Source organism: Pagrus pagrus (genome assembly GCF_965226575.1).
Source record: "Pagrus pagrus genome assembly, chromosome: 4".
NCBI lineage: Eukaryota > Metazoa > Chordata > Actinopteri > Spariformes > Sparidae > Pagrus > Pagrus pagrus.
In genome coordinates this window covers 21,649,022-21,669,183 of record NC_140188.1, presented here as the reverse complement: position 1 = coordinate 21,669,183, position 20,162 = coordinate 21,649,022, and the positions used below count along the sequence as shown (strand labels likewise).

The following is a 20,162-nucleotide window of genomic DNA, read 5'->3' as shown; positions in this document are numbered from 1 at the left end:
CTATTTGCGTGCTTTAAACCCATTATCTTTTTATTGTTACCATATCTTTCTCAACCCTTTCCTCCTTTCCCCCTGCTCGTTCTTGAATCTCTTACTTCCCTCCATCCATCTCATCTCTGCTCACACCAGCTTTCTATTATCTCCGTGTCATAAAACTATTAAGCTAAGTTGTCAGAGGCCGTACATAAATCCCTCTTACATCTCTGAAGCCCCATAAAGCTCAATAGGCTCCCTGTAAATCTCCCTGTCAGCGCAGACACAATCGATAACCTTTTCTGTCTCATATATGTCTAAGCTTTCCTCCCTTTTGCATCTCTTCTCTCCTCGTCCTCTGCTACATGTGTTTCTGATTGGCTGACAGTGACAGGAGTGAAGCTGTAGGACTAAAGAGGAACGGAGAGAAAATAGGAAATGTGGAGCACATGCATGGAGGGAGAGGTCGTGACCTTCTGCATCCTCTTTCCTGTTAAATCGCATCTTCGTTTTTCTGTGGTTTTCTTGGTGCTCCCCGGAGAATGAGACTGAAACCATTCTACAGAAAAAAGATGTTAAACAGTCTGTCACTCTGTTAGTTGATACTGTGCACTTGGCAAGTCTGCTGGATCGGTGTCAAAACTGAACCTATTGGGTATCCGCCAAACGTCACTGATCCTCAAGTTCTGCTGCTCCCATACTTTACAGCTGTAAAGGTAACGCTAAATATTCTCCACTTCTCTACTTTGCTTCACAATAAATACATATTAATGTATGCCTTTGATATCTAACAGTGTCAATAATTTGTGTCAATAATTTTGACATTGTGTGTCAAAAACTACATTTTCACCTCATAATTAGCTTTTCACGTGTCTACTTGGATTTCAAAGTTCAGTTTAGCAAAATTTATTCATCATCATCCACCCATTCCTAAGTTTGACGAAACAGGCAAGATATTTCATATGTTGACTCCTCCAACCTATCAATATTTCTACAATACTGTTCTTGGTTCAGTACTCTGTATCAGCTGATATACTCAGTTTGGGCTATCGGTTAAACCAGGCTAACTGCCGCTGGGTTGCTTCTTTTGTTTCCTACAGACATTACATTGGCAAACAATTCAGTAGGTTTTAAAATGCTGAACTATTCCTTTAAGGTCTGAGTGGCCCAGTTGGGGGAACTTGAGATCAACAGTAAAGTTATTTTACTGGTGACTGAGCAGGTAAATCAGTGGCTGATCCAGTGAAGACGGTAAAAGCAGAAGTTTACGAGCATGTTTGAACTGTTGAGAGTAACACAGCATGAGTCTTCCTGCCCAGTGTACAGTTCGTGTGTGTGTGTGTGTGTGTGTATGTGTGAGAGTGAGAGTGAGTGTGTGTTTATGAATAACAGAGTTTGTTCAGGCTCCATATGGTAACCATAGCTGGTCTATCTCATAGCCGCCTCAACGCATGTTTAGAGAAAGACAAACGACAGCTGTATTTTCTTTGCGGGCCTAATTGTTTCCTAGTGACCACTTAGCTCTTAACGTTACGAAGTGGGAGAGTGAGGACACTGCCCACATCCACATCCACATCCACATCCACACCTACACACACACACACATACACACACACACACACACACACACACCTACACACAAACACATACACACACACACACACAGACATACGATGAGGAGTCGCAGCGAGCAGACGCCTTGTATACAAAATGTCCATTTAATAAATTCCATATTTACACAAAGTGGATGTTGAACTTTAACACTTTCCTTTCTTGGAGTGTTTTTCAATACCGATGACATCATCCCCTCTGCTGGAGACAGATAGCTTTTAGGAGGAAGCAACACGTGCGCACACACACACACACACACATACACACTGTGGTCCAGTACCTTTCTGTGTGGGGTGGTGTGCTGCGTCATGGCCATGGGAAAGCTGTGAGCTCCTTTCAGCTGCGTCTTCTCCCAAAGAGAAGCAAGTCTCTGAACACATTCGTCCCTGGAGCACAGGGGGACACTGGACTTACTCTGGTCAAAAGAGAGAGGGAAAAAAACACAAATACATTTACACAAAACAGAGACAGGGTTCAGATAGAGACAGAGGAAGTATGAAAAAAGAGTTGGTAAAACAGAGCTACTCTTGGTTGCAACTGCACATTTCAGGTGGTATTTATTATGAAAAATATACTAAATTCCAGTTTTCTGTGCACCTGTAGATGTAGCAGCATGATGTGTATCCACAGATGAGGCTGTCGGCTGGTCAGGTTGAAACTGGACTTGGCGTACAGACAGTAATGTCCCTTAAGAGGACAGGAGAACGACAGCTTGGCCACACATCCTCGATTTGAATCTGTCACAAACACAAAAAACACATAAAAATGGCAAAATCATTAATATTTAGCAGATGTTCAAAATTTGTTCATCTTAAATTGAAATTCCCAAGCTTAAACAGAGTCAGTTCACTTTCTCTGTGCATCTCTCGTGCACATATGGACTTGTGTAACCTTGGGAACATATTTACACAGTGATTCATAGCATGCAAGGACACTGCGTCTTGTAATCATCAGAAGACGTCTTCTCTTTCCACCATCACCTCCCACGAACGTCCACCTCTCCGCCAAGGAGAAGAAAGCAGTGAAGGGCCAACAGTTACTGAGTTTGATGCGGAAATCATCCAATAGATCAGAATGATGATCAAAATAAAATAATGAATGTCATATTTTTGAATGCTTCATTTTTTATTTAATTTTTTTGATTTACAGACAAAGAAAAATAAAAAGTATGTTTTTTCAACTGTATGATTAGCATGTACAATGAATTTTATACAGCACAGCTGGGTCTGATTTTGCTGGAAGGAAGGTTTTTGAGTCATTCTGTCTTTTAAAGCAATAATTGGATGACATTTTGGTACATTTATATGGGAGCATTGAAAACACTCAAAACTAAGAAGGTAGTTAATGTGCACGTCCAAACCCCAGTTGTGTACAGGTGCAGCGCAAAAAAACTGCAATTATTATATCTTATCAAAAAGGTCTTTGACAGCAGGTTTCACAGTATATATAGACAGAAAATAACAGCTCCACCTACAATTTTCACTTGATGCCTGGCAACTGCTTATAGCCAAGAAACAATGTGGCACAAAATCACCTGAAAGCAGCAAATAGTTGATGTAGTCTTATATTTCCAGATATGTGAGTGATATTGACATATTCTAATTTTAACTTTATGCCAGGAAGCAAACATGTGCATTTTCTCCAATGTTTAACAAATCAAACTATCCTGTTAACATTCATCTTCTCCTTAAAAATTTGTGAAAACTTGTAGGCTATGCTGGATATCTTACGTTACAACTTTTACATAAAAAAGTGAAACTATCTACGCTTTAGGTGGCGGAAGTGGTCCAAAGAGAGTTACAACCAAACTAAACTTTAATTTGTTATTCTGCAAAAACAATCTGGCACGTCAGAGACTAATTCTCTATACAGGACATTATGTAATATATAATGGATCTGTATCTTCATCATCTGTCCTCCGTGGGCAATAACAGATATATGGACTGTTACAAACAGTATTACATGTATATCAGATTCCTTGGTCAGCACTGTCAAATCTTTGAGAAAGACTCAAACATCTTCAAAATACACAAAACAAAAGTTAACTCAATTCATATGTGTTTAAAATTGAGAAGCTAAGAAAGCGAAATGTTTTAAACTACAACATGTGTCTGTATGTACGGCTTCACTCGTTAGCACACGCTTCTTTCGAAGAGTTTGTTTGTATCAGACAGTCGATGACGCTGTATATGTTTTGTGTCAGCGTATGTGTGTGTGTGTGTGTGTGTGTGTGTGTGTGTGTGTTTGGATTAAGTATACATGTGCGTGTGCACTCTTCTGCGTAATCCCAATCCCCTGAGAAGTAAGGTCAGCAGCATGATGACATCATCCATCTGAGACCACCTGTGACATCATATCCTAAGTGCCTTGGGGTTGATTCTCATTAAGAGACTTAATGCAAAGGCAGCACTAATTATAGGATGAGGAATGAACGTGCATCTACAGTATGTGTGTGAGTGTGTTTAATAAATGTATATTTACATTTATTTTCAGATTTAATGAATTAACCAGAGGCCAAAGGAGGAGTTTGTTATTTTTTGTCTCGTTTCCTGTTTAAAACGTGTGAATACGTGTGTGTGTGTGCATCTCTGTGTGTGTGACTTTTGGCTGCCTCTTAGTTCAAATGACATTAAGGCCAAAGGCGGAGCAATAACATCCCCTCATGTCAATCAAAATATCATCACCTCTTGTGTGTGTGTGTTAGCTTTGTCTGCTCTTAATATGTTCAAATGAATGAAGCCCTGTCCTCATAGGTGGGGTTCACTGCTGCAGATGGCTCAAACAAACGAATACAGACGGGATTGTACTGTCTAGTTGCATATTTATGTACGTAAGTGTGAAGTGATGTGTTGAATTTGTGCATGTGGATGTCTGCACATACACTTCAGGTGTGTGAGCTCCCACAGTTCTTGTGGGAATGTGTTTTGTGAAATATGTGTGTCTACGTGCTTTTCAAATGCATTTCGGCTTTTTTTTACTGTATGTTTGCGCTGGTTGAACTTAGCTGTATGATTTATATCACATTAAGGTAACAGTTATCATTTCGCGAGAGGGCAAGATAAAGCCAAACAAATCTGATTCAATATGGAGAAGGTGATGATGGCAATGAGCTCTTGATTCAAGTGAAGCAAATCAAATTGAAACATGGAATATAAGCAGGGATCATAAGACCTGAATGAAAATAAAATATCAAACCCCTGAACATGAGAAGAATGAGAGGGGTAATGTGAAAGTGGATTACAACGTTTCAGAAAGTGGATTAGATTAGTTTGGAGACGTAAGAGGTTTCTCATTTCACGAACCGCCTGACCCCCTGTTTCTCATCAGCACGCACGGCTACAACTCTGCACACACACAACACTGTACCCATATGTAAACATGTACTTTATGCATACTACATATGTATGCATAACATTCATCTGTTTCTACTTTAACGTGACCGTGTTGTATAGATGTAACTGAATACGATGGCCTGGACCACCTCAAAACAATTCTCTGTCTCTATACCTTAATTAATTTTTCCATTAACAAATTAGCTCCGTGACTTTTCCCCCACAGAGTTTGGCTCAAGTGACCAAACTCTCAATCTTTCAGTCCAGATTAAGACCTCAGTGGAGTCTGCAGCTGAACATATGGACAGGTCTGTGAATACTTAAAAAAAACCCAACGGCAATTGTACACAAACTCCTTGTGTACTCTTTTATAATCCATTACACTCACTTCTGTTTTTCATATTGACATTTACCTTCTATCACACAGTGCTCTGGTGTGGGGATCTGCTGCATCATGTCCTTACAGAAGTCTCTGATCGCCTCCATGTTGTCTCTTAAATGAATGAGGAGTCTATCGGCTTCCTCCTGCTCCTCCTTCTCTCCATCCGTCTCCCTGCTGTGACCTCTCTCAGCCTCTTTGACCCCTCTGTTCAGGGCAGCAGCGACTGGCATGGAGCTGTCAGCCGTCAGTTTCCTCTCAGCAGGAGGTGCTTCCTGGTTTTCTGAGTGCGAATTTGCCAAGGTGTTGGAGAAGATGTTGTCTGGGCTCGGCTCCAACCCCTCACCGTCCTCCCCGGTGTCCGAGTTGATGGAGCGCGAGCGCACAGCGTGGAGGGCCAGGCTCTTTGACCTAAGAGAGACCAGGAAATAAAAACAGTCAAAGTGCTGCAAAATCATAGATTAAAACTTTGGCTCCTTCCTGTTTTGACACCATGCAGCAAATTGTCCAGGGTTTGGTTTAATTCCAGGGTTCTGTGGGCGAAACCACTGAAGCAAAAAGCTTCAACGGGACATTGTTCACAGTGATTTTGTAACAACTTAGAGAAAAACACAAGGGGTAAAATGAATTTCAGTTCATGACAGGAGTAGTGTGGGAATAAGCATGAGTTTGTTAAAGATACTAATCTTTTGTAAGCAGTGTCCGTCTTCAATATCTTTTTCATTGTAAGAAAACTGCCGACTATAGCCAACTTTAAGTCAGCTATGAATTACAGTGAAAGGATTCTGCACGCCAGCTGAATTTGTTCCACAAATGTCCGATGTCCGATGACAGACCTAAAACTAGTCACTCTATCCATTATTTTAAGTGGTCTACAGTCCTATTCACTTTATAACATTCAGTCAGAACTGACAATGTGAGTCAACACTAACAATGACTCATATAGGCTCTTTATACTCAAAAATAGCTGAGCAGCTCTGCATCACAAACATGTGCAACAGGAATCAATGCTGTTAGCCAGCTCAAAGTCAGTCCTTTAACTCTTAGGGGTCTATTTTAAAGAAGAGCACAGCACAGCGCAAGAGTCATGGCTAGTTTCTGACCAACACAGCTGTTATTTTGTATCCATCTGTATACACGTGGGCGTGTAGGTTTAAAAAGAGGTGTGGTCCGGCACATTAACGCCACATTGCTATCTTGAGACAGCAGAAAGTGACTGTGCCATAGACCAGTCTAAAGTCAGTGCCGCAGTATTTTTCTGCTATTCAAAGGACGCATTATTCAGATGGCAAGATGTGCCTACATGGGGGTGTTCACAACGCATATACACTCTGCTTTTATGATTTAAGAGGCTGCTTTCAGTACATCGCAACGATTCGGTGCACATATCATGGCGCTTTTAAGCAGCAAAACTAAGAGTTGAAGTTATACACAGGACAGAGGAAACTCTCCAGAGGAAACAGAATTAAACTTTTATCTTCTGAAATAAATATTTTTCAGACAGCTCTGATGGAGCTCAGGATTTATCATTAGCGCAGCTGCTTTACTCCAAACTATTTCACTGTACGAAGCAGCTGTGTGTGTGAGACCTTCCTAATGAAGCATCTTTTCCTAATTTCACTGGAAATCAATCAAATCCAGCCGGCTCCACAGTGACAGTGCTAACAGTCGATCCTTCATAAAAAGAATGTCTTACTCAGCAGAGTCATACAACAAGCCACATATTAACAGACCTGTTGAATCTCATCTCTCGCCTCTCCTCCCTGACAGCTTGGCTCAGGCTGTAGCGTCGCTGGGGGGCAGGAGAGTCTTCCTCCACCTCCACCTCTCCCCCCTCCTCCCCCATTTTCTCCTCAAAGGCCTGGATCTTCACCTGCAGCCGCTGCTCTGACCTTTCATCTCCCCCTACTCCTCCTCCCCCTCCTGGATGAGATGCACAGGGAGACGGCGGGCACGCCTCGGCCACCCTGTAAAACACACACACACACACACACACACACACACACACACACACACACACACACACACACACACACAGGCCAAAGGGTTGAATTGCAGGTGTTGGGCACGTGAAATGAAGCTGGACAGACATATTTGGATGGATTTCAGTAGCCTCCCCCTCCCTCCCTCCCTTTCTGGCGAGCTTTCCTGTAATTCTCACTTTCTCACAATTACTGGCTCTATCTCTGTGTCTCTCGCCCCGTGTGTCCCCCTCCTTCTCACTCTGGCTTTGTTTTTCTTTGTCCCTCACTATGGTGCCTGTCTCCTCTCTTTTTCTCCCTAACTCAAACTAATTATTCCCTCTCTCCTTCGCTCCCCCTCCCTTTATTTGTCCATACTTCTTTTTCCACAAGTGGCCTTCATAACTTCATTAACAGTCTACTTGTGTAGCTGAAAGAGGACTTCAAACTACCCCATTGTTGATTTTCTTCTGTCCTCACCCCCTGCTAAAACCACCCTGCCTCTCTCGATCCCTCCTTCCCTCTATCTTTCTTCCAGAAGACCCCAAGCAAAGCCTCTGGAAGCCTCCAATCCTGCACACGATGTTCTGATTTCGGAGAAAACTGTGCGTGTCATTCCCACACTGCAGCCAGATTGAATCCCAGTCAACTTATGCACATCAACACGCAAACATATGCACACACACAAGCACATGCTGTCCTCACGTTGCATACTACGTTCTGAAGAACTGCATGACTTATATTTACTGTAAATATGGCAATTATATGAAAGAAGTCATTGAAGGACAGACTTGGACATAAAGATTGACAGAGAAATTGAGAGAGTGGGGGTTAATAACAACAGTATGTTGTTACAAATCCACATTTTTTAAGGTTTTAGTACCACAAATCAGTTGGATATGTGGGCAACTTTCAAAACTCCTCAATATTGATTTCATTAAACCTCAATCATTTTGTTTACAACTGTAGTACTTTATCCTTTGTCATTTATGAACACCCTTGAAAGCCACTAAAAATATGCTGGCATTCTGTATTTCTGCAAAGCATTAAAAAGTAAAGAGTAAATATGCAATAATCAAAGTTTTGGGGGAAAAATCTCAGTTATTCTCATCTCATTATTTACTAAAAGCTGAACAGTCAGGAAACTGTGTGTCGATTGATTACATTTGACTGAAAGCAGCCTTGCAGCACATGCAAACAACCGCACAACTATTACCCTGATTGGTCAAGTAATGTGACATCGCCCATTTCCAACTTCAAACCAGCGACAAAACCACAAGCAAAACAGTCGATTACAGACGATCATGCTGGATCAAGTCAGTCAGGTTAGGTTTTCAAGGTTTCTTTAAGGTGCTGTTTTCAGTCAAAAGTCTCTAGTTGTCTGTCTCAACTTGTTGCAGCACTAAAGTTCTTTGAAATGATAAAACATGAAGTATCAATTAAATATCACAAATCAAGTTACTACTGTAGTCCTAAATGAGATACTAGTCTGATTCCCTTTGCCGTCAGATCAGCACCAAACGTTTTAAATGTAAAAACGACAAAGGGTAATTTTATGGGGAGTTGCATGCTAGAATTTTTAATTTGGAAATAAAGCAAAAATGTCAAAACACATGTCAAAATGTGTCTCTAACCTGCAGTGCATGGCCGTGCTCTCCTCCAGTCTCCTCCCCAGCAGTCTGGCTATAGCAGTGAACGAGTTGCTTATCCTGTAGATGTCTTTCCCGCAGCCTCCCAGTATAGACGGGTAACGATCGGTCAGAGCTCTGATCTCCAGCAGCAGCGTGTGGTGAAAGCTGTGCTCCATGCTGCCCAGAAGGGACACCAGGTAGACCAACGAGCTGTGAGCATGAGCCTGGAGACGACAGAGAGGCGAGATGTTAAAATGATATCTGGTGTTGGCATCCACGCTGAACTAAACAGAGGAATAAGAAAGGAGAGAAAGAAAGACAAGACGGGGCTGTTTTACTGCACACAATGCATCCAGTTTAACGTTTATTTCTAATGTTGGAATTTGTTTCTTAAACTCACTGAAAGTGAGGCCAGTGTTGTGTTGTAAGATTCATTCCCTGCATGTGTTTTGGTGAATCAGGAGTGTATTTCATTTATTCTGACACATCAGTTTTTCAGTTGGCTCTCAGCAACTGAGAAATTATAAACTTCTTCCCCCATTGGGCCTTTGTAATAACACATTTCATCATTCTCTGCCTGCTCTCTATGTAAACTGTATCCAGAGCATAAACAATCTGCTCACCTTCGACAAAATAATACTTAAACCCTCTGTAATGCATATTTGTTGTATTCTCAAAGGAAGGTTCATTAGTACCCTTTCCTGAGATATGCAAAATCATATAGTCACAATTTAAAACTGCAAGGTTTTATCCTTACCGACTTTGGACCCTAACCCATTGTTTAATGTTCTATACACAACATTTAATACCACAAGAAAAAAATCACCAGCATCTAAGACCAAAACAAAAGTTGGCCTTGTTAACTCAAAGTAAAATAAAGAAAAAAGGAAAAGCAGAAAGAGAGCAGCATCTGGACACACACTGCTCATAAAACTCACAAAATTACTGCACAATTGAATCACCAATCTGTTGATGCAAAGACTATTTTATCACCTCAGATGAAACCTACTTTAGCGTACTGTTTAGCTGCAATATGATAACTTTTCCGTCATGCTTCATATTAAGGTTCTTGTAATAAATGGGGCCAGTCAACACAGCTGCTGTGGCCTTTGGGGCAACTGCAACAGTGAAAGTTACATCCACTAAAAGTTCTTGTTTTTGCTACTCACAGGCTGAGGTTGTCATTGCAAGTTTATCTACAGAGAGAGACCTTTTTGTTAAATAATAAGATCCCTTTTGTGACCAGAAAAACAAGTCTCACTCTGAAATCCTGCAAGATGTAAGTTGTTGCATGAAGACGATGGTGGAAACATCAGTCAGAGTTGGAAAGAGGAGTTTATCTAGAAAAGCAGCAGAAATGTATCTCCAAAGTCGTGGCTGAATATTTAACTAATTTTGACAATTCATTTGGGGCAACAACTGTAACAACACACCTCACGAGATCTCAGAGCGAGACTCCTCCTTGAATGAGACGTGTGCATCAGGAAGTTATTATTTAACATCTGCTGGACCAAATCCATAACTTTGGCTATGTATGACTCATGTACACAACATGTAAATACGTAAATACAGGGCCAAGATTTCAAAATACCAGAATACCAATTATTATTAGGGTAATAAAAAGCAAACCCTATCACGCACCCATTCGCAACATGCAGACACAGCTCCCTTGGATAGCTGTTCAAAATCCCATATTTAACCTTTAACAAAAAACAGACATTTTAAAGTGGCGTAAACCAGTCAACACTTAAGTCATTGTGATAACAGATGAACTAAAGTGACACGATTTAGTAACAGCTCTCTTGCTGTGTTTTAAAGCCGAACCAAAGCAAACAAAACCCCCATCTGTGGGTCAGAAACAAAACCAGGATTTTAAAAAAAACAAAAACTGAAGTCTCTATGCTTATAAAACCTTTCACTGCTTGGACTGGAAGAAAAAAACAACTAAAAACATCCCTCTCCTCTTCTGAGAGAGACAAAATGATTGATTGATGGAGGGACAGAAAGACGGACGGATAGAGCCAACCTGTGTTTACAGAGCTCGAGCACACCTTGTAACGAGGAGAGAAGAATGCGCTTACTGCACAGTTTGGGCATGTTTCACAAGCACTCTCTGTAGGATGCCAAATTTATACGTGGACGCTAAAACTACCAGAAAAGGTAGAACTCGACTTTATACTGTTACAACACGCCAAGTAGGTATTTAGGAGTTTGTGAGGTCGAGAAACAGGAGCGTGCCTGGAGTCCAGGCTGCAGGTACAAAGGCTGTCGGGGCTTTTTATTGTCGAGATGTTTTTTCACTTTTTAAGGAGTCGCTACAAAACAACAGCATGAGCAGAACTTGCATCATATACAGTTTGTTAATAAGACATTTTACAGTAAAACTATTAAAAGCCTGCCAGGTCGTATGACGCCCTCCTTAATCATCAAACATGACAGATTATGTTTAATTGTCTGGAAAAGGCACTTGGCCTCGATTTGATGCCATGAACACATCACTGGTTCAACTCATGACCAAATTCTTTTGTAAAACCCTGCAAAAAGAGGACAACAACAGGAAGTTTAAAGAAAGACTAAGAACTCTTGTATTTAATTATGACTGTTAACGTTCTCCAAACAGAGTAACAGATATTCCTCCAAAGTAACAGGACAGACACGGATCTTTGGCCTGTTAGCTCCATCAATCCGGTAACATATCTCCAACAACACTGATAGCCAAGTAGCACATGTGTTTGTGTGCTGTCAAAACTTCCGAGAGAAGAAAACAGTGTATCGGCCCAGTGAAAGGCCAGATCCTCTCTCTGCTCACCGACCTGCTCGCTCTCTTAGTTTCCCCTGATTGTCCAGCAGCACGCTGGTCGCTCTGCTTCCTTCAGAGCTGCAGTCTGGCACATAACCACTAACCCCGGTCTCTAACAAGCCCCATGGAGATACTGCTGTGTGCATGAATGTGTGCTTTCCTTCCCAGAGCGCATTAATTATTTGTGAAAATGAGTAGGCTATATATCACTGGAGAGATGATTTCAGCTTTGAAATCTGAACAGAGGAAGTGTGAGGACTTTCAGCAGAGTGACTGAAAGTATTCCCTCTGAACAAAAGCATCCGTACAGTATGAGGTTTTACCAAAGTAATACTAAAGATGATGTAGGAGAGGAGAAACCACTTGAAAGATTTTCAGTAGAAAAGTCCTTAACGCCAGAGATGGAGGTTGCAGGACATATATCCTGCCCCTTCCCCCCAAAAGCCAATCATTTGTTTTATCACAGCTGAAGCAGGAAAATCATAGAAAATAAGGATATCACAAGAATGCACAGGGTTACTAAGAAAGGTGAGGTCATGAGGTCAACATTAACGTCACTGCACTGTGGATCGAGCCGTGACAGAAGCTGGTGTCGTGCGCATGTGTAGAAGTAGTATAACCTGAGATGATAAAAAGTGTTTTAAAGCTAATTTGGGAGATAATTTAATCAGATTTGACTGGTGATTCTGTTCATGCAAATGTTATCATAAGTTCTGGCTCTCTCTCCACATTCATTTAGATGGCCTGGTCTTACTAGGCCCAAATAACTTGTTGCCAAGATGGCAGACGAGTGGCAACACCGGCCTAAAAGGACTTTTGTAATACTCCATTTTCGGGTTGGAAAAAAAACACTGCGTAACATGTTCTGTGTCTGTGCAAGTACTTTCCAACCTTTTTGGCTCGTGACACTCAAAAAACAAAGCGAACTTGCGACCCCTTGTCGAAGCTTAAACATTTTTATGAGTTATTCTTACCTTCTTAAATTTCTTCTCTGAATAAGTTTTATAGCCCAGAAGAGGTTAAAAGCGATTCAGTGTTTCACAAAATACTGGTTAACAATCAGACCATGACCATGGGTTGAGAACCACTGCTCCATTTCTAAAATACTTATCAAATTCAATTCAATTACATTAAATTAAATTAAATCACTCAATAAAAAGAGGGTACAGAGTAACAGTGCAACCATCTAACCTTCATTTTGGCTGATAACATTAGTGTTTTAAAGAAAAACTGAGTGACCTGTTATGACACTGGAATCAACACAGGAAAAGGAGCACAACGTTCAAGAAAGAAAAACGAGATGTAACACAAGGTCACCACAAACTAAAGCCTTAAAATAACCATAACATTAACACATTTCTGAGCAGCATCAACACCGAATAAAAACTATTTTAGTTCTCAAAGCTAGGATTTACTACAGGACTGCTGGATTGGACAGCATTATTGGGGCTTCTTTCTCCTAGTACTTTAATAAACATGGTGATATATGCTGATCTAACAAGCAGCGAGTCCAGAAAACACAATATAGACTAACTCCCTTTAGGAGGTAAAGAGAGCCAGAGAGACTATTTTGCAATCCTGTCACAATCAAGTACGAATGCATCCTAGTGTTTGTGTGTGTGTGTGTGTGTGTGTGTGTGCGCGTGCGCGCGCGTGTGTGTGTGTGTGTGTGTGTGTAGGGCACGAACACAAACCCACAGGAGGTACTCTCCACTGCCATCACCAGGAGGCCTCGGTGGAGGCATTTCCCAGAAAAACATGGGTTATTTTCCAAATGGTTCCAATGTGAAGAAAGACAGGACACTGAGGTCCGACCAACTGTGTGTGTGTGTGTGTGTGTGTGTGTGTGTGTGTGTTTGTGTGTGTGTGTGTGTTCGTCCTGAAGCTGGGTTGGCAGGTTCTTCCACAAAAAGACTGAGGAGGAAGGGAGCTTTTGGAGGAAAGGTTGCCCTGGAGTAATAGAAAACTTGATTATGGTTTCCAGCTCCGTGATCTCTATGTGTGTGTCTCTATCTGTGTGTGTGTGTGTGTGTGTGTGTATCTTCTGAAGACAGTCGTGCCATATTTCCCCCTTTTGTTAATTTCCCCAAATTGATGTTAAACTGCCTTAAATGGACCCAGAGGAAAACAGTGGGAACCCTCACCCTGTCCTGCTGTCACTGTCTTCACTATGCACACACATTACACACGGACTAGCGTGTGACTTCATCCTACCTATCATTACACACTGTTGCAGGGACAATCATGTATTACTCACTTTGTCTTCACAACACAAGTTCATACAATTATCTCATGCACTACATACCCATATGTCAGGCAGGTCCCAAACGGACCTCTGCACTTTGCACACTCTGTGACTCAAGCTTCTCAGAGCAAACTGTTTGTGTGGGACTCACAAACCTTTATTCAACCTGCTGAGATCACATGGGTGAAACCAACATTTAAATCCGGTATTTACACAATTTGTGCCCAGATCAGTAAAGAAGTACACAAACATGGCCCTATTAAGTTTGGAGGGGAGTGACCCACAAGTCCAGTTGAAACAACAAAAGACACTTTCAAATCCAATTTCAGATTTAAGAGACACGTCTAAATCTGATTGGAATCATATTACAAACCACCTCAAAAAGTGGCTTAGATCCAATCTGCAAAAACTGCATTTCATGTGGTTTTGTTGTGCTCTGGACTTAAAAACAAAATAAATCTGGATACAATCTGGAAAAGCCGGCAGTCTGATCAAGGCCAAACAGTCTACAGCCGCGCTAGCAGCTCTGTGAGGCTGCACTGAAATAAAAGGCAGATAAAAGCTAACATTAGCATGCTAGCATCCACACAATAACAATGCTAACATGCTGATGTTTAGCAGGTATGTTTTTACAATTTTCACCATAGTTTAGCATGTTAGCACGCTAGCATTCGTGACCAAAGAAGTCAGGCAGCTGATAAAACAAGTCTTAATGACTGACCCTCCACTTTGTGCACGTTTGTGACATTATTCCTTTCCTTTCCAACCCATCAGTCAGCAGCGATGCCACCTTGCAGTTTGCTCCAGTTGCTAGGCTAATTAACTTGCAATCAGCAGCTCAAGTGTTTTTGTAAGAGGGTCTCCAGGGAGGGGGTCCACAGTCAGGTAATGGCTCAAACACCAATTTTTCCAATGAAGAAGTGCTATTAGGGGCAAACGAGCAGCCAAGTCTGCAGGGCAGCCAAGTGTTTAACCCACAGGTTGGCCAAAATGAGGCTAATGGGACCAATTTAGCCAAAACAAATTTTGATATTGTAAGTCTTCCAAAACTCTATGTTATTAGAAGCATTAGTTATAGTTTAAGCAGATGTATTTATAGAAATCTGCTGAATCAAATACTTAGACACACTAGACAGGAAATTTGGACAATCTCGGTTGCAGTTCAGTTGAGATTGTCTCTTCTGTGATGAAGCTGATTTTCCATTTCTGCTCCTTAACTGTTCCTTCATATTCCATTTTTTTCTCCCCCTACTGAGACAGCAGTTTGTTGTGTTTCTTCATCCCTATTCAGCTGTAGAGAGACAGAGCTCTCTGAAGAGCCGCCATGTGTTTGTTTAGGACAGACGAACACTGATGTTGGTGTCAGACAGCAGTCACAACCTCCGGATCTGCCCGGCCTGTCCGGTGTGAGAGTGTGTGTTTTACACTTGGCAGGACAACAGAGAACAAGTCATGTGAGAGTGCAGCCAAATTCTCCATACCCATTAAAATAATCACTCCTGCATGTTTCAGTGTGTGTGTGTGTGTGTGTGAATACCTACTGCCAAGCAGACATAAGGAGTATCATAATGTCAAGTCGATGCCATTTTTACATGAATGTGTTTATCTGTTTACTACGAACAGCCAATACACCACAACACTGACTTTGCTACAGAGAGCAACTGCATATGATTTTCTGTTTTGTTTGTTTGTTTGTTTTTTTGCCAAAATACTTCAAGTAAGACTCAGTCAGATTTCAAGGAATTCCACTTTTTTGTTAATTCCTTCAAACTTTATATAACCGATTACGTTTGTCTTGAGGGGCATAGCTTGACATTTTGGGAATGAAGTAATTTGCATTCTTGCAGTTAGATGAGAAGACTGATATCACTCTACTGTGTATTAAGTCAATACAGGCTGGCACCAACAGTTAGCTTAGCACAAAGACTGGAACCAGGGGGAAATTCACCAGCACCTCTAAAGCTCACTTATCTAAATGTTATATCTTGTTTGTTTAATTGGCGTTTACAGTAGCCAGTAGTGCTGAATGTGCATTACACAACCTGCCATGGAGCTCGCGGTCCGAAGACCGTCTCAAGAAAGTGAAGATGGCCGGGACCAGGAAGTAACACTACAGCCTGCGAGACGATGAAGGCCACCAAGGAATACAGTACAGAGGTTATTACTTGTGGGTTTGGGTTTGAGCTAACCGAGCTAAGGGTAGATGTATTTAGCAGCAGTTAGCAGTTACTTTAGTGGCAAAGCTGCCATCAGAAACTCTATAAATCTGTATTTATTGTCTCCAGTTTCACCCAAATCAGTGAAAAAAGTTATAAAATTGTTTTTTGTAGAAAACCCTTTAATACTGGTTGTGATTTTATTTAAGTTTTTTTGAAGTATTACTAAAATACACGCTTCCACTTTCTGCAACAACTACACATCACTGCTGCAGATGAAAACAAACTTATTAATTTGTGTGTGTCTGTACCTCACTGATGATCCCCACAGCACCGTGGATTTCGGCCACGTGACCCAGGAGAGCAGGACACTGTTGTCCCACAATCCTCAGCGCTGGCAGGAAGCTGACCAGTGAGGAAGGGCTGGCCTGTGACACGTCCACCAGCGCGACCAGCAGGGCCTCAGTTAGGGACTGGTCTCCTAGGTAACTGACTAGTGTGGGCACCTGAGGGCTCAACATCTGTACAGGTGAGAAGAAACACAGGTAGAGAGGAAAGAAAGTTATTTATTTTTGAGAACAAACCAACCAGTCATTAAAATAGATTATTTAACAAAGGCTGCAGGTTAGAGGAGTGACCCTGGAGTGAGCTAAACCGACTGGTAACTAATGAGAAAAAAAAGCTTGACCCTCTTCCGCCTCATTACCTGGGCTGGTCACACCGGACCGGACCGGACTAGACTGGACTGGATCAGTCCAACAAAGCCCAACATCGCTGGCCCTCCTGCTGCTATTTTATGAGTCACTTGTTCTGAACAATCATGTTAATTTAAAAAATATCTGGTCCTCGGGGAGAAGATGCTGATGTTATGCAATTTCAAAGTTCCATTAAATCTTTTCAATAGTACCACATCTCTTCCAGTAAGTGAATCTAACTATTGTGATGAATGTAGCCACAATCACAACAGAAACATTTTGTGTGTCTGTGCGGGGGGTGGAGATCAGAATAACTCCAGATGGCTGGTTTTGTGGCTCCAGTGAGTCACATGTGAGTGAAACTATCCATGTTTTACCAGCATGTGCTCTGTTTGTTGGTATGTGGTACTTTCCCCTCATGTTGAACATCAGCCGCTCCGCACCAAAATATGCAGGATTAAGGGAATTCCTACTGAGAGATGTGCTCCAGTTCCTCACTTCTAGCTACGTTCCGGGGTAATTTTTCATCATTTCGTCATGAGATCGTTACAGGATGAAGCAAATTTGAACGGTAAATGTCTGATTAAGCTCGACTCATTGGCAGAGATGTCAAAGCAAAGCTGTACATTGTCAGCCTATGCCAAGTTAAATATAAACTTGTGCCACAGAGACACAGTTCTGATTTAGTTGGATGGTGCTTTTATTTTCAGATTACCACACTGTCTACTATTACTCCCTCCTCATCATTTTGAATATTTTTTGTTTAATTAGGTGTTTCTACGCTTGTTGAAACAGTTAATCCAAGACTGACTAAGATGCCAACAAAAAGTTTTTGAAATATGTGACGAAATATAAATTGCATTCAGATTTGTGGGAAAGTGGCAGTGGGATAATTCACTCAGGCTCATGTGGTTATACAAAATAACAGTCTGTGGATGGGACAGTGAATAGATTTATTTTCCCACAGTACACTGTGTTTATTTCTCACATAAAAACAACCCGAACACTCACAAGTGGATGCTGCTCCGCCACCATCTGAATGAGTCTGATCAGGTGCTGTTGCTCCGGGGACTCCAGCTGTGACATCATGGCAGTGAGGTTGCCCAGGTGACAGTGGATGGTGTCTGGTTGTCTGGGGTAGACCGAGGGCAACACCCGTAACAGCATGTGGTTACCTGTCAGACAGAGAGAGACAGAGATGGTTTCAATATGTAGTCAGCCACGCAGTAAAAATTCAAAACTGTAAATCAACAAATGTAAAATACAAACTTGGCAACCACCATTTTAGTATTGAAAAGGGTCAGAAAACAGTATTTAGTGTGAACAGTGGTGACCAATGGCAAAAATATGTGAAATTAGAGATTACATTTTCCCAAAATGAACCCCCAAATTTCCAATCTTTCTCCCTTGTCAAAGGAAGACCATTCTTTTGATGTATTCGTTCTACTCTATGTATTATAAACTTTACCCTACATCACCCAATAGTCTGTGGGCTACTGTTTTGAAGCCTTGAGTTTGGCAATACGGCCATTGCCATCTTGGTTGCCAAGTTGTCAATCACAAGGTAGCCACACCCGAAAGCTGTACCCTCCTTTATCATCTGTTTTTCTCAAAATGGGATGATAATCTACTAAATGAACGTCATGCTTTATTAAAGGAGACTTAAACTAGCAATTGAGACCATAAAGTCGTAGGAAACTGTTTACTGAGGTAATAAATCAAGTAAGAAGTGGGGTCATTTTGTCATAAGCTTATACTATACAATCAGATTCTTCTTGAAAACAGAAACTCCATCCATATTTTATACAGTCAGCAGGGTAAACTACACTCTATATAATAAATACAGTTCAACAGCATCTCAGACTTGCCAGATGGAGAATTTATTGCAGGACTTGTGTTAGACTGCTGCATCCACAAGGGTCGACCAATTTTATTACCACTAAAATAATTGATTGAAGTTATGAGAAGAACTCAGAATGTTCCCTTTAGCTGTTTGTGGCGCAGCTGTTCTTGAACATTATGCGTATTTCCTGCAATTGTTATTGAAAGCAGACATGACCCCCAGTCATGATGCAACATCTGTGTTCAGATCAATTTCCCCATTTGGTGTCAATATTCCTTCAATGATGCTGATGCAGGAAAAAAGAAAGTCAGCGCTGACGCATGAGTAGAATCAACACGCAGTCCAACAAAACCCACGGCATTACCCAACAGCCGCTGACTCACGTATGCAACATCTTTAAATCATTCACAATTCAGAACAAAGACTCTTGTTTCCAAATGGTAGCTTCATTATTGTTGACATTTCAAGATTTCCAACAATGGCTATTGTGTCCTACAGTGAACCAACGACAAGAAGATATTGTCCATTTCATGTTTAAGAAAATACTATAAACTCAGTGTTTAACCACACGAACACAAAGGACACTTTTTGTGTGGTGTTGATTGTTGTGGATTTAATCTGATAGTCTTTTATTAAGTTTACAGTATCTGCAAAAAAGGTTGTTACACTGAGTGAACATGGTCTGATGAGGTCAGAAAAATAAAACAAATAAACTGATGATTAATAGATGAAGTAATCAACGCTTCATTTGTAATATAACAAACAGCTTCACTGTGAGATCAACCCATTTCAGCTCCAACATAGAAGGTTTCAGATTGAGTCCCATGTGATGATTAAATTAGATTATACTGGATAAACTTTATTTATTCATGGTGGACTGCTGACATGTGCTGCAAGAGGTAACAGAAGCAGATTATGGGAGAAAAAGTCGGTATGTTAATGAAGGTTATTCTGTTATATTAGAACCATTTAGTTGAAGTTACTGTTTTTTTCAATCTCCATTTGATCACATGTTTATTCTTGCCATATAGTGTATCAACAAGAAATGCCAACATGCCGACGTATAGCAGGTATAACGTCAACTGCGTTCATCATCTCTGTTTAACATAGCATAAAAACATTTGCTAATTTTCTTAACAATGTCAATAGTTTTGTGGGCATCCAAAAGTGATATTTGGACTAGTTGGTGGTGCAAAGTAACTCATAACAGAGCGTTTACAGGTCTTGGGAAGTACTACTACTTCCAGAGGAAGCTGCACGTAATCTGATAAACTGCCTCCAGTGATGTCACTCAGTGGCTGAGTTGCATTGTGGGCAATGTAGGCACCAACGGAAAAATACAAAAGGTGATATCTCTAGTTCTGATTTATCAATTTTGATCACTTGTTTTTAAACTATCCATAATGACTCCAACAGTGTTTTAGGAGTGCAATGCTATAATTGACTGCTTTTCAAAAACTGGTGCCTACATTACCCACAATGCAACTTAGCCACTGAGTGACATCACTGGTGGCAATTTATCAGATCACACAGAGC

General features: G+C 41.1%; 1 protein-coding gene across 1 annotated transcript in view; it reads right to left on the bottom strand.

Moving 5' to 3' along the window:
• veph1 (ventricular zone expressed PH domain-containing 1) overlaps positions 1-20,162 on the bottom strand; it is an 82,703-nt gene that overhangs the window by 26,212 nt on the left and 36,329 nt on the right. Inside the window, exons 5-11 of the mRNA XM_084351356.1 lie at positions 17,795-17,958; positions 16,400-16,609; positions 8,891-9,111; positions 7,029-7,262; positions 5,330-5,706; positions 2,182-2,321; positions 1,865-1,999 (exon numbers count right to left, since the gene is read on the bottom strand). Of these exons, the coding sequence (XP_084207482.1) occupies positions 1,865-1,999; positions 2,182-2,321; positions 5,330-5,706; positions 7,029-7,262; positions 8,891-9,111; positions 16,400-16,609; positions 17,795-17,958 (1,481 nt within the window). The remainder of the gene's footprint in view (positions 1-1,864; positions 2,000-2,181; positions 2,322-5,329; positions 5,707-7,028; positions 7,263-8,890; positions 9,112-16,399; positions 16,610-17,794; positions 17,959-20,162) is intronic.